Source organism: Cinclus cinclus, chromosome 3, assembly GCF_963662255.1.
Source record: "Cinclus cinclus chromosome 3, bCinCin1.1, whole genome shotgun sequence".
In the NCBI taxonomy this organism is placed as follows: Eukaryota; Metazoa; Chordata; class Aves; order Passeriformes; family Cinclidae; genus Cinclus; species Cinclus cinclus.
In genome coordinates this window covers 45924051-45939604 of record NC_085048.1, presented here as the reverse complement: position 1 = coordinate 45939604, position 15554 = coordinate 45924051, and the positions used below count along the sequence as shown (strand labels likewise).

Genomic DNA, 15554 nt, shown 5'->3' with positions numbered 1-15554 from the left:
TCTAACATCCTTCCCCATTGGTGTTTTAGGCAAAACATTACATTGGTCTTGCAATTAAAAATGACAACCTTGTGTACATTTATAATCTTGGGGGCCAAGATGTGGAGATACCTCTGGATGCCAAGCCAGTCAGCACCTGGCCTTCTTACTTCAGCATCATCAAAATTGAGAGGTAAAGTCATAACATGTGTTTCCCCAAAATCAAACAGTTAACAGGAGAAATCAAGCAGAAAAGGCTGTGTCAGAACAGCCCATCAGGAATTTTCAGTGCATGATTGTACTTCTGCTGAAATAAATGGAAATTCCTCCTGGTTTTGAAGAGCCAAGACCCAAGGGGCCACAGGGAAAAAGGGATAGTGTTTGTGGTCCCTCCCTTTTTTTACCTCATGATTACTATTCTTCTCTAAGGAAATAAAACCCTTCCTGGAGTTGGAGGCTTGTTTTTTCTTTTAGACATCTGGCCAAAATGAAATTCTCTTCTCCTACGATTCTTTCCTGCAGGATCGGAAGACACGGTAAAATGTTTTTAACTGTGCCCAGTCTTAGCAGCACAGCTGAAGAAAAATTCATCAAAAAGGGACAGGTTCTTGGTCCTGGCACCCTTCTTAATTTGGAACCTGAAAATGCTGTTTTCTATGTTGGTGGAGTGCCTCCAGGCTTCAAGGTTGGTCAGACATATATTCACTACTCAAAATTAAATAGTGCAAATTAATCTTGCTTTTAATTCCATTTAAACACAGAAATGGTAGATAAATAAAAATTCTTTATTTAGTCACTTATCATCCTAAGACTCCATCTTTTAGCCATGATGAAGTTTTATCGAACATATTTTGTCATACAAGTAAGATGATCTGGTTTCTGTGAGCTTTTGTTCAGGTTCCCTGAAAAGTACTAAAAGCAAAGCTTGCTATCTGTTAAATAGCGTGCATAAACAAGGGCCTATTAGTCCAACTTAACTTTGCAGGCTACCAAGTATTTTTCAATGATAATGAGTTCTTGGTACTTAGAATTTCTTTTTTACAACTGTCACAAAAATGAAAAGTAATGTATTGTTAATAGATCTTGTGGGAAACTAACAACATAGTCATTTGTTTGAATTAAAATTATCACTGGTTTAAATCCAGATTTATAACAGCATGAAATGTTGCCTGTGCAAAATATGTCTGAAGGCCTGTGTGAGATAGCAGCTTCAGTCTAGTTCCTAATAGTCAGAATGAATTAACACCTCACTTAACTGCTCTTGTGAACATACCAGTTCCTCTTCTGGGATTTAAAAAGTGCTGTGAATTATCTTGGCTGTGAAAATTGCATGGCTGAATAGAAACACACCTAGAAAGACTTCAGAGAATGCTAAATTCCTTAAGCAAACTGTAGCAGGTGCTAAAAAGATCCACAAGCAGCTCTCCTAAAAACATAAAAACAAAGAAAGAGTAACTCAATACACTTATGCTTTCCTGAGCTTGGCATTGTTATGACTACTAGATATATTCCATGGCAGGAGTTTTGCATTACCAAGCCCTGGTGCAAACTGCCTGGGAATAGGACTGAAGACTGAATAGCAGATTCATACACACATGCACATACAAAAAGTCATCCAGCAAATAAACCCTCCAGGTCTGTTCCAGAGCAGAGGGAAAAGAAAAGAGGAGAGTAAAGGAAAGTGGAAAGGGAGATTGGAAAATAAGGATTCGTGATGTATTTGATAGGCATATGGGTCCCTTCCCCCTTAGAAAAGAACACCTCACATTTTTATTTATTAGCATAGAGTCTGATTTGTTAAAAGCTTCTTGCTTGCCTTTACATACTTTGCAAATATGAAATGTACCACTTAACCACTAGAACTCCCATGCTTAACACAAAGAACAGAAGAAACAAAGGAAGAAAAGGAAACATGATCATTTACCAAATTAATCCATGCTGCAGATAAGAATGCAATTTTCTTTTACAGCTACTTATATTCTGTATTGTTGCATTACCCTTACTATTATATCATAAGAAAATGGAAATAATGAGAAGATGAAGAAAAGCTACTCACAGTGATCAAACTCTGAAGTACAAGAGGCATTATTATTATCACACCTGTTCCACAAAGGCAAAATATTTTAATATAAAAAGAATGGTCTAGGTCTGTAAGCTTTATTCTTTTGTATTTTTCCCCTCACCAGTGTGTCTGTTTAAATTCCATTTGCAGTGACCTTTGTTAAAAGAAGAAGTTTCTACCTCCTGCTAGCTGTTCGAAATAATGCTTACTGAGGATTACCCGCTGGCACAGATTTTGAATCCCAGTCTCCTGGGTTTAAAGAGCTCTCTCATTTCTCTCTCTATAATAATGATATGGAGTTATTTTTCTGACTGTGAAGGATAGCTATACATTAGATATGAAATATCTACTGAGTTATTCAAATTCATTGAGTAAGCTCTGTTATTAGTCAAATCTTAACTTTTTTTTCTGTTTCCAAGCATGCTCCCATCAAAATTACAAAAGAAGTTTTTGTTTGCAGTTGCCTTACCTGGCCAAATTCTCTCACTGTGAGACCATTTATGTGCTCCCTTTTTACTTACAGCTCAAAGGCCATATCATGGTAAGGACTGGGAAGACTGTTCACAGCAGCATCAACATTTTCTTCTCAAAATATGAATTGCACAGGGACAAAACTGGTCCCAGGCACAAGTGCTCTCACAGCACCCAACTAAAAAAGTGCCGCCTTTCTCCTTTTAACTCTTCTTTGTCCTCTGCACAGCTCCCTCCCAGCCTAAATCTCCCTGGCTTCATCGGCTGCCTGGAACTGGCTACCCTGAACGATGATGTGATCAGCCTGTACAACTTCAGGCACGTCTATAACATCGACACCACCACATCGCCACCTTGTGCCAGGTAGGGGACAGTCCCAGCCTCACTCTGCCGCTCCCTTTGTTACAAGCGCCGGTCCTGATGGCTCCTTCCGGCTTTGGATTAAAAAAGTGAAGGTGGTATTGAGTTGTTCCAGAAGGAACTTGGTCGCTCTTAGCCTCTAATTGCATCGACAAGTTTTATATGTATATATATATATATATATGCATATTTATAAATATACCTATGTATGGAAGTTGGACTTCTTCCTTTAGCATGAGATATTCTATGATTTTTCTGCTGTCTCCACTAGCTATCTCACAATCTTGTTCATGCCTTTGTACAGGAAACTGCCACATTAGCTGGGGCTTGTTCCAGGCTTCCTCCTTTCCCCACTGCTTGCTTAGGACAGGGATGCTCCTGACTCAAATCACATTGCTGCAAGTGATACATACAGCCACAGCCAGTCAGGTCTAGTGTGCCTGATAACCCTGAGTGTAATCCCACCCCCAGCTAGAAAAGCTTATACAGAATTTTCTAGCTGCCACTTAAAGCCACAAGAGATATTTATTAGAAAAGCCAATCGCAAACTGGGAAATACAACTCCTAAAATAGAAGTGAACATCCACTGCAGCATTCATTTAGCACAGACATAGCAGGCATTTTGCTCACACAATAGCCAGCAACAGTGGAACCTGTTGGAACCTCTGGAAAGAGCAGGAGAGTAATTCGCTTCATGCACTGGGAAGAGATGCAGCAAAGGTTGGGCTAAAGAAAATTAGCTTTCCACACCATTCCCACAGGAAACACTAGTTGCCCAGAACAGGGTATACCAGACTCCATGCTCAGCTAAAGTTCTTGGAGAATTCAAATGGATTTCTGCACAGACTGGGAAAGCTCTTAATAGAAATATCTCTGTATCCTTATATTGAGGAACTGCTGTGGGCCTATCATTTTACAAGGAAGAGCAAAGAATTTTCCTGTCCTCAACATATAGCACAGGATAAAAGCATGATGTAATGGTAAAAGACTTAGATGCACCTTCAAAGCTACACATTATTTCTCAGGAAAAATATTCCCAGAAAAAATTTGAAAGTAAGTCGTCAGTCTCACCATTGCCAGGCAGAAGCAGAAGTTCTGAACAATTATTTCAATAAAGTATGTAAAGGCATTTAAATTCCCCTAAATTAAAATGGGTACATGCCAGCTAATCCTTCCTTGCTTGCTTTTTTATAGAGATAAGTTGGCTTTCACTCAGAGCCGGGCTGTGAGCTATTTCTTTGATGGCTCTGGCTATGCTTTGGCCAGAAACATTGAGAGAAGGGGAAAATTCAGCCAGGTGACTCGATTTGACATCGAAGTTCGAACGCCTACAGACAGTGGATTGATCCTGCTGATGATTAATGGGGTGAGTACCAAGTCCTGCTGGTACCCTTGATCCATTAGCACCACAAATTCCCCAGTACCTAAAATACCTTGGAAAGTCCAAAATGTTTATATCCTCACATTTAACTTCTGGGGAAAAAAAAAAAATTAAAAAAAAACCACCTTTGTGTTTGTCTGGTGCATGTATATATTAGGAGGGAACTGGAACTTGCTCTGCAAAGGCCTCAGGAAGCCAAAGCCCTGAGTTGGACTCGGCTTTTATCCAGAGACAGTCAGGACTTCAAACTGGTCGTATCCTTGTGATGATACTTTGTGAGGGAATCCAGTTAAGCCCAGTTGTTGTACCTTTATTTAAATGTGAATGCTTAATCAAAGATGTAGGAAATTTCTGTGAAGTAACTCCCAAAAAGCAGCCACTTTGAGGTAGCTGCCACTTTATAACTGTGCCTCAGGGTGTACTAGAGTTAAATATTTAAGTTACTGGTCTTTAGGCATTTCCACATCAAGCTCGCGAGTTCTGTGTGGATTACAACCTAGAAACAGGAAACATTTTTCTATGCAGATGCAGTCCACAGACAGACACTTGTATAGACACCTACATGGAACTTTAAGCATTTAGAGGAAAATCTTTAAGCATTTAGAGGAAAAAATCCACTCTTGTTAGAAGAGCTACTCTCTAGTGTTTGCCTTTAGAGAAACTTCCAGAGGAGGGTTGTGGAAGCAATTTGCAGCTAGCATGCTGCCACTAACCTTCATTCTTAGGAGGTTTTGACTAAGCAGCTGTTGCTAAAACTTTAAGAGCCTTTATTGCAGAGCACTTATTTTTCTTCCAAGCAAAAGCACCTAGAGGTTTCTTGGAGACATATGCACTTTCTGTTTCTCAGTGGAAACTGCAATCAAGCTGGATATCAGCTGTGGGAGACCATGACTGCTCACAGTTTTAGAAAGTCTGTGTAAGCTGGTCCATTATTCAATTCTGCAAAGACAGCTCATAAATATTCTGAATATAATCCTTGCTTCATTTTCAAGTTTATGCTGCTCAGAACAAACCCAAGCTGCAGTTTCATTTAAAATTTCAAGATTGAAGCCTACTCTTACTTCTTGAAGTAGTGACTTCTGAAGGTGGGCTCATGTATGTCAAAGACAGCAGTTCTTGGCCTGCAGTAGTGTTTTGAGAATTATTGTTTCCCATGTTTCCATTAAGCATGAACACTAGGAGAGAAGTCAAAACATTAACATTCAAGGCATTAACCCAGATGCACATTTGCTGTAAACTTTTATTTCTGTTTCTTTATGCTCTGTTTTGGAACAAGACTAATTCTAAGGTGCAGATCTTCATTTCAAGAACTCCCTGAAAGTACAACTCCTGTTTATAAAATTTAGGTTACCCAGCTACACAACAGAAACTGAAACATAAAGTAGGAACAGTCAGGAATTCTAGAAACCAAATACATAGTAAATATACTCTAGCTATTGCTATCATTTCAGTAAATACATTTACATACAGTGTACATACATACATATTTATATACCTACAGTGCTGATCAGGGCTGTGAGAAGACAGAATCCTGAGTGATTACAGACATTGTGATAGAAGCTGCTAATGCAGATACAGCCATTTTAACACAACATTGCTCTTGCCAGTATAATATCTTTCATTTAGTTCTACCAAATACTATTTCTATTAGGAAACAGTTCACCAAGTCTTCCAAAAAGTGCCACTTATGAAACAATTATGTGTGCATGTGCATATATACACATATATTATAAATATAAAAATACAGAAACTGTATTAGAATTTTGCAAATAAAAAATTCTTTCCCAGCATTCTTTTCACGATGTTAGTCTCATAAGGCTGTTTATTAACTTTAATTGCTGCCACATAGTCCTTTTCTGACTGCTGTTTTGTTTTACACAGAGCATGTTCTTCAGCCTAGAGATGCACAATGGTTTCTTGTACCTCCACTATGACTTTGGTTTCAGCAATGGACCTGTGCTTCTTGAGGACTCCATGAAGAAGGCTAGGATTAACGATGCTAAATTTCATGAGGTACAGATGTGGTTACTATCACAGCCATTTGACCAACCCTCCCAGAAGCTCCAAGCAGAAATAATTGCTCCAACACCCATGAAAGGCACAAAAGAATGAGCATGCAGTTGATGCTGTGGTAGAACAGGCAGAAGAAGAGAATGCATGCAAGTCCCACCAGTACCAAGCAGAGGAAAGGGAAGGCTGTCCCTGCCTCCTCATAAATCAATGCTTGTAGACAGATTGTGTATACTACCAGCCAAGGACAGAACCATTCACATGGGAGAAAGTTTTATTAATTCCATATGAAATTATATCAAGGACAATTCTCTATATCAAATATAAAACTTCCCTCAAGTAAAACCATGTCATTATGTTAACTTGACCACCTTAGCTGTTAGGCATTGCATTACATGAATTATGGCATTTTCCATTTCATTTGAAAAGAGAGCTGGTTTGGTAGCAACCTTTTATATATGCACAGTATTTTAGGGACTTTGGCAGATGTAAAATATCTACTTACATTTCATTTCAGGGAATTCGCTGTAAGCCAACGTAACTGTGATAGTAGTAAATGTGATAGTAGTAAATCCTCCTCAAAGTGTGTCGCTTCTCTTGCCTTTTACTTGATCTCAATTCAAAGTCTGATTTGTTACCAAAACTATAGCTACAGATCTGTTCATGTTTAAGCAGAGAACAATTAAGCTTTTTATGCTTTGACAATTAAATAAGATTTTTTAAAAGTACGCCTTAACTCTTGGGTAAATTAAGAAAGCATTCTGAAGTTTACAGAGCTTATCTCTTTGCCACAGTGCAGAATTTGATATGAGTACTTTCATTTTCTTTATTTTTAAGTGAAATATCCTGAGGATTCAGTCATCAGAAAAATAGTGACATCAAAACAAACATCCTACTGGTAATCATTGTCAGCTTCTCCCATTTACAAACAAACTCTCTGTTAAATGTGAGGAACTTTTCAAACAAAAGATATAAAAATGCAATTAATTTTGCAAGATCACCACAACAGCTTACAAAAGATGACATTTTAAAGCACATGCTTTTCTTTTCAGATTTCTATTATATATCACAATTCCAAGAAGATGATCTTGGTAGTAGACAGAAGACATATAAAAAGTGTGGACAATGAAAGAACAGCGATGCCATTCACAGATATTTACATTGGAGGAGCACCTGCTGAGATCTTGCACTCCAGGTTGGTTTATAAATGGGAATCAATCAGTATTTTCAATTAATCACCATATGTAAGTTAAGTTGCATGGCCTGTTCTTAAGGGGCAACAATAAATCCATTTCTTTGGCATCAACCTTCAGACAAAACAACCCTTCAGACACTCTTCTAAGTGTCTGGCAGAGATATTAAGTACTGAAGACTAGGTTTGATCCAGCACAGTCAAATTCTACTCAAAACTTACTCAAGTTTTAGTAAGGGTAACAGAAACAGTTGTGTTCTTAAAACAGAAAGGCATTTTCAAAAAACATATTAACATATAAAATTGCTATTGCTCCTTGCTCTGCAAAAAGTGACCAAGACCCTCTACCAATCACATTTTCAAATTAAAAATGATCTTTTTCCCACTAGGCATTTCAATTCTGATTCATCTCAGGTTTTCCTTGGATTGAAGTCAGCTGGCTCTGTGGAGGCCTGGGAAGAAAAGGTCTCATTTTCCCATTGTACCATTTGACAGAAACACAGTTTAATCTCAGTAGACTGTGTAACCCTCATTTCCTGCTGTAGGAATCTGCCAGACCCCAGGGTCATGCTCTGAGAGCAGACTGGCTACTTGGAGAAGAGTATGCTTTTCTGATAGGCAATGTTCATTCCTAGGGTCAGACAGCAAGGCCAGAATTTTCAGAAGGGCTCCAGCTTCTGTTTCATGTGTCACAGCTGCTAATAGGAATACCCTCCATGTTAAAAAAAAAAAAAAAAGGCAGGACTTAGTGGTAAATCTCATGGAATTTTATTCTTTATTTTGTTGTCAGAAGAAGCTGTTGACTTGAAAAATAACATCTGAGATACAAAATATTTAATCTTTAAGCTTTTAAGATAGTGACAAACTCCATGTAAAGAAAAATTACACCTTTCAGTCCCACATAATTATTTGAACATGCAAGCAAAGTGGTGGGCAAGGGAGAAACAGAGTATAACTTTCTGCCCTTTCAAAAAATTCTTTACAAAGGTCTTTCATAAAGGGCTGTTACAAAAGCTAGTGGAGTGAAGAGAGAAAAGGCTGCAGTGGATTAGAAAGCAGAAAGAGAAAATAAGACATAGTTAATTTTTCAATTTTCACAGTATAAAAAGTCTATAGCACATGCTCATAGGATCTCTCTCAGGGTTGGTATTAAATACATTAATGATCTAGAAAGAAAGTACAGAAGCATGGTGAAAATTACTTTCATTAATCAAGCCTAAAGAAACTGAAAAAGCCCAGAAGGACCTAGAAATCTAGGCAATTGAGCAGCTCAATGGCAGATGAGATTTGTTCACAAATACAGAATAAAAGATGAATGACATGAATTATGCCTGCAGTTTTCCAAACAGATTGTGGTTATTCTGAAAAACACCTGTAAGGTACTGTCAAAGCAGGAAAAATAACATCTTAATTAACAAGCTGTATCAGGGAAAAAAAAGACCACAGGCATTGTAAAAATATTATCAATTATAATGTTAAAAAATATATACAGAAATTATTTAACCAGAGTTGCAACTTTGTCTCTGATACTGTACTCAGCTTTCATTCTCTTGACAAGAGTAGAGAGCAAAAAATATGGGCCAAATATGATGGCATCATTCTATTTTTATCAGAAGTATAAGTTAGTATCCTACTGATGATGTACTACTCTCTCTCTACTTCTACTACTATCTATTACTGATATTTATGCTTCCTCTTTGCAGACAGACTGACATTTAACTGACTTTTCAGGGCAGCAGCAACATGGGGAAACTAGTTCTAGTCTTAGAGTACTCTAATAGTCTTCTAAAGCATCATAATTTTCATTTCCTTGAAAAGCACTTTTCTCTGTCTTTTTTCTCCTAATAAATAAATCTGGAAGTACCATTATACATTATTTTGCTCCACCTCAGTCACTGCAGAAAGCAGAAAGCTAAGGGTAGGTAGGAGCACTGGGAACTTAATTCTTAACTGAGTTAAGAAATCAACTCAGAAGCCTTTCTTTAAGTGAAAGCCTTTCTTCTATAGCCTGTTTCTAGAAAATGTTGTGGTACTTAACAGAAAGGCATATTTGTCACATCCAGCCAGCCTCATGGTCAAACAGAGAAAAGACTATCATGGTAAATTGATACCCCACACTTTGGTCCAAATCCCAGTAAGGATGACAGAAGCCTTCCTGTTGATTTTGCCTTCCTACTGGTTTCACTGAGGACCAAATTCAACCCCTACAGCACTCCTCCCACCATATTTCAGTCATGTACATTTACATCTGCACGGCTTCACCTGATGCTCTGTTTTTGCCACTAAAAAAAAAATTAAAAAACTAAAAAAGGCATTTCCAGATCCTGATTCTTCTGCCATGTTCCCAATATCTGCCTTACAATGAGATAACCCATAGACAATGAGTATAGGTAGCAGAGATCAACAGTGGGGTGAAGAGAGAGGCAAGTGACTGAAGTTCTTCCAGGCCTTTTAGAACATCTTGGCAACAAAACCCTGTTCAGAAAGGCAAGGGCTATCTAACTGCAGCTTGTTTGGCATTGTTGTCCAACAGCATTAGTTCACATCTGGCAGGAAGTATCGGTTTTAAAGGCTGCATGAAGGGTTTCCAGTTCCAAAAGAAGGATTTCAACTTGTTGGAAGAACCAGGAACCCTGGGAATCAGCTATGGGTGCCCAGAGGATTCACTGGTAAGAATAACACATAATAATAGTTTGTGACATAACAGCAAATTTTGATCATGTATGTAGCTGGGAGCTTGATTTTTACCCCAAACAATGGAAAGACAGTCTTCCACCAAGGAAATGACCATGCACTTGTTGACTGGCAGAGGTGGGGGGTTTGTGTGCATCTGTTAAGTCTGCTGACATAATACCCAGTTTCACTCTAAACTATAGTACAAGGCATTTCACTTAAAATTCTTCTTGTATATGAAATTGCAGTGTGAAAGCTCAATCTGAAATAAATTTTGTACTGTATTCTGAATGGAAATATTCCAGTGTAATTTGTTTTGTTGTAAAGATACGAGGAGAATCACTCTCAAATGCATCCTAACAGATGTGTGAAATGGAAAAGACAGCAAAATATTCACCCTTCAAATGAGTTCTCTCTTTAAGCCAGATCAGCTCTTCCTGTGTGACACACACACCAACTACACCAGTGCTAACTCTGAGAGAATTGCCATTTAGCTTCTGGTTCCTTCTATCCTTCATCATTTGTCCATTACAATGCAAGGCTGAAAAATCCAGTGTTTGGGGTCTTCATCCTGTGGCCATGTCTATCAAAAGCCACGCTGCAAACCTGTGAAGAGGGAGGATTGCTTGTAGAACTCATCACACAACCTAACCCTCTCTCAACAGGGAAACTATCTGCAATTTGTCCTGCCTTGGACCTAGTTTTGCACGTGAGACTCAGAGGGTTATATACCACCATGTCCAACACCCTCCACCCTAGCCCAGTACCCAGCACAGCACACAAAGTAATATATCACATGTTGGAATTGTGACTCAGAACCACACATGTCAGACAGGGGCATGAGCTCCTCTGCTTCTGCTTTTCATGCTCTTTAACATCAGCAGACTAAGAATGGGGCCAAGATCCCAGGAAGCTGGGAATCATTTGTCTTAGCCTAAAATTGCTACATTTTCTCAATATTTTCCCATGATTTGAGGGAAAGCCTATATATATTAGGGTAAGATATGCAGGAAAAATTGCTTTTTAGCACTGAACTGGATGCAACAGTTTAAAAAAAAATAAATAAATTGCCTCATTCTTTTTGTTATTGGAATCTTTTCTGAGCTGTACTTGTAATTTTGTTTTATTTAATACACAGATGTCCCGCAATGCATATTTCAATGGTGAGAGCTTTATTGCATCAAGCCAAAAAGTGTCCCTCTTTACTGAGTTTGAAGGAGGCTTTAATTTCCGGACCCTGCAGCCCAGTGGGCTGTTGTTTTACTATTCTGAAGGAGTAAGTATCTATTCTTTTTACTGTTTGTTTTATTTTACCTTTTCATTTTTCCCAGGAGAAGACCAGGGTAATAATATAATTTCTCACTTTATGATTTCATGATAGAGAAAGCAGTCTGCAATATAGAAGCATTCGCTGGTAACCTCATTTTTACAGTTTGAATTTGATCTACAGGTGAAAACTAGTAATGCTTCAACATTATTTTGATGCTGAGAAGTGGATCATATGCCTAGAATTAACATGCATCCATTTGTGCTCGTTGAAGTCCTTAGTGCAGAAATGCACCGAGCACCTTGCTGCGCTCAGCAGCACTGCAATCCCTATTTGGACCTGCAGGTGCTACCAAAGTACAAATAATATTAAGGACCTGACATTTGCCATCCAGACAATCACCTGGAAGCAAAGTTTGTTTGAATTAGCGGCACAGTATTTTGAGCATTGCTGAGCTGACAGAAATCAGTCAGAAAGCTGCCTATAATCCCAGATGGCACTCAGCCCTCCATGTGTGACTGGGGAAAGCTGCACTTGAGAATGCTCCCTGAGGCTATGGAAAGCCAGGCTGCTCTAAATATCCCCTCAGAAGTGTGACACAGGCAGAAATATGGACTTGAACCCGCAAAATGTTGTGTGAGACAAAGCCATCCCAAGATCCTGCCGGCCCAGACTGACATGTGCAGCGAGCATGAGCTCGGATGACAGAACATGTGCCACCACCCCCAAGTGTGCTTGCAGAAGAGCATCAGCGGCGCAGCAGAGAAGGCTGCGTGACACCGATAAACACTCCTAAACTTTCACGTGTTGCAGCCTGGAGCATCACCTTAAATTGAAATCAGTAACCGTGTCAGTTCCCCACTTCCTTTGCATAAACGAGACCTGGCACACACCACTTCTGGATTTTAATCCAACAGCTCTAATTCTGTGAAGGGCCAAGTGCCCCACTTAACAAAAAAAAAAAAAAAGAAGTTCAGCTGCTTGGCAGAATGAGACAGAATGATTCCTGCCAGTGCACAGTGCAGTGCTTGCTCTAATGGAACTGAGAGTATTCCTGCTAGTGGCACAGTGATCCCGTATGCCTGACCGAGATAGCACATCTTATCTCTGAGATCATTTTGAGTGATTGAACGGGTCCGACCAGCGGGAATTAGAAAAAGAAAAAATAAATAAATAAATAAATAAATAAATAAAAAGTCTTGGTCTTATGACAGCAGGAATCTCACAGTAACAGCTGCTCAATACAATACCAGAACAGAAACACAAATGAAATGTAAACATCATACATTCGTGCTATATGGAAAGAGCTCATGTGATAGGTACGTGAGACATAATCAGCAGCATAATTCCCAGAATTCAGGCTTTAAAAATGGCAAGAATATAAATTCTAGTGATACCATCTCTTGGTTTGCTTCTCAGAGTATATCGTTTTGCAAATTAAGCAAAAATGTGGGAAAATACCCAGAAGACAAATAAATGCAACAGGAAAATTCACAGAACTGTTAATTTTTCTGTGTAATGCTTACTTATGAAGATGCTTTCATCTGTATTTCAGTCAGATGTATTATCCATCTCTATGGAGAGAGGTGCTGTGGTTTTAAATGCAAGTGGAACCAAAATTCAGTCACCAGACCGAAATTACAATGATGGAAAAACCCATTTCATCATTACTTCAGTCACCCCAGAAAGGTAAAGTTGTCAAGCATCTTTTATTCCCCACCTTTAGAACACAAATTTCTTGTAAAGCACATTATCATTTAACCCTCACTTTTAAAGTGACACTTGAGTGGGGCTTTTTCAAGTGACTGATTTTTAAATTCTGTCTGAAAACTGTCCAGCTTGGGCCTAAACTCAAAACAATGGGAATTTTTTATTAAAATTAAAATAATAGCTTTTCTGAAAGCTTAGTCCTTTTTTGTGCTCAGGTAAGAAAACAGTTTAATAACATTTAAGGTTAGCATGAGATTAATTTTTTAAACAGGATTGATTCTTCTAATATGTTAAAACGATTCCCAGTTTACCCTAAAGTAATTGAGGTATCTTCACATAAAGCATTCATCTGGGACACACACTGTGAAACATGTTAATAATATTTTTAGCACTGTCAGCCACAAATGTGACTAAATACAGCAGTAGGGAATAAGTCTCTCTCTATGCTCCTCGAAAGACTTGGAAGCTTTGTTTTATTGTTGTTTTACTATCGTTTATATGTTTACGGTTTTTTAGAAAGTCACATAATCAAAGCAACATTTTTTAAGAATCTTGCCTATGAGATACAAGCATTCTTACTTTCCTAATAGAAATGAAGGCTTGTACCTATGACTTCTGACATCCAAGAATCACAGTTTGAAAAGCTGAAGGTTTGAAAAGGTGCTTTGGAATGAACTTGGGGATTGTCATGTTTCCCTGAGTTTGCAAAGCAAAATCAATGTCTGATGCTTTAGTATGCTCAGTTTCTTATTAAAGCCAGAGAATCATTCAGGACTTCTCCAACAATTAGTGGCTTGCAAAATCAGATTAGGTAAAAAGCACTGTATTATCTCAAACACCAATGCACTGTGATGAAAGAGAAGGAAAAAGGGATGGGTCATAAACAATTAGCATATGCTTGGATCTTATTTTACCCAAATGATGGTTTAATCCCTTCATCAGCAATCCCCTAGTTTATCTCTCTTCACTCTCAATTTTGGACTTCACAATTAACTGCAGGGCAATATTAAATCCATGGGTGTCTGTACACAACTCTGCCAATGCACTGCTACTTGTTGCACAGGTGAAAGCAAAAGGTCCTCTCATGCCTTTGAGCACTACTGCCACTGAGTGATATATGCACTGAGTGGAGCATTTTGGGTGCACCAAATGTTCTGTCTGACCACTGGCACTGATGTTTCCAAAGCTAGCCTGCAAAAGGGATGCTTTGCATTTGCAGGTATGAGCTGACTGTTGATGACAAGAAACAGAGCAAGAAGAATCCAGCAAAGGACAGAGCAGGGAAAAGGCCAGACAGCATCAATAAGTTTTATTTTGGTGGCTCTCCCCTCAGAACACAACAAGCCAACTTCACTGGCTGTATAAGCAATGCCTACTTCACTAGGTGAGTAACATGCTCCCAAACACATTAACAGGTGGTCACTGCCCTGCCTGACAGCTTGAACAGTAGCTCATGAGAAGTGATTTATTGCCACAATAAAAATTCCTGTCTCATTTCATGAGGCTAGACAGCATCAGTGAATAATTCTTACCTTATGTGCCATGGAATCTGTTGGCACAGATCTGCTAGGTTAAAATATTGTTAAGGTGGAAATAACTTGATGAAATAAGATTCCAGTACTGCACCTGCTAATGCTGCTGGTGCAACGAATAATTTGCGCAGCTGTGATTTACATTTATATTATGTAGCTTTCAGATCTGCCTTTGAAACAAAATTATATTAAGGCATCTCACAGAAGCTGGGGACGTTAGGACTTTGGTCATACAAAAATGGTCTGAATGTGTTGATATCAATTGCTTTATGAGATGTTTTTATATAGATTTTTAAAGTTGAATTGGATGCTGCAGGCTGACACTCTCTGTTTATGACAACATGTAAACAACAGGCAGATGTAGTATAGGCTGTCCTCATACCCATTTACTGATCAATCCATACTTTTATCCATGATCCAAGAATTAATATAATTTAAACTATAAATGTGCAATTCTGAGATTTTTTTATGCAGACAATTCTAACACTTGGTGGGGGGGAAAGCTGTTCTTGTCATCTCCTCTTTGAAATACAGGTTGGATCAAGACATTGAAGTGGAAGATTTCCAGAAATACTCTGAGAAAGTTCAGGCATCTTTGTATGGATGCCCTGTTGAATCTCCTCCAGTTGCTCTTCTCCATAAGAAAGGAAAAAATTCATCAAAAGCCAAAGGAAATCGTAATAAAAAGGTCTGATACAAATTGCTCCAGTACCACTCCAGAGTTTTCCAAAATTCTCCGAATTATGGATTTCAAATGCATTAAGACAATGTCACATATATGAAGGAAAGGATCTTGTTCCTTTATATATTCCATCACTGCAAACTATTGTCCTCACATGATCTGTCTGGCCTACACTTGCATCATTCTCTTTTGCTTGAACTCTGAAAGGAAATACCTGACTTCTTTAAAACAGTAC

The 15554-nt window shown here is 38.5% G+C and overlaps 1 protein-coding gene across 1 annotated transcript in view; it reads left to right on the top strand.

Moving 5' to 3' along the window:
* LAMA4 (laminin subunit alpha 4) overlaps nt 1-15554 on the top strand; it is a 95899-nt gene that overhangs the window by 69327 nt on the left and 11018 nt on the right. Inside the window, exons 20-30 of the mRNA XM_062488741.1 lie at nt 30-172; nt 502-664; nt 2742-2875; nt 4067-4238; nt 6135-6266; nt 7316-7458; nt 9989-10124; nt 11267-11404; nt 12951-13084; nt 14325-14489; nt 15172-15325. Coding sequence (XP_062344725.1) covers nt 30-172; nt 502-664; nt 2742-2875; nt 4067-4238; nt 6135-6266; nt 7316-7458; nt 9989-10124; nt 11267-11404; nt 12951-13084; nt 14325-14489; nt 15172-15325 — 1614 coding nt within the window. The remainder of the gene's footprint in view (nt 1-29; nt 173-501; nt 665-2741; nt 2876-4066; nt 4239-6134; nt 6267-7315; nt 7459-9988; nt 10125-11266; nt 11405-12950; nt 13085-14324; nt 14490-15171; nt 15326-15554) is intronic.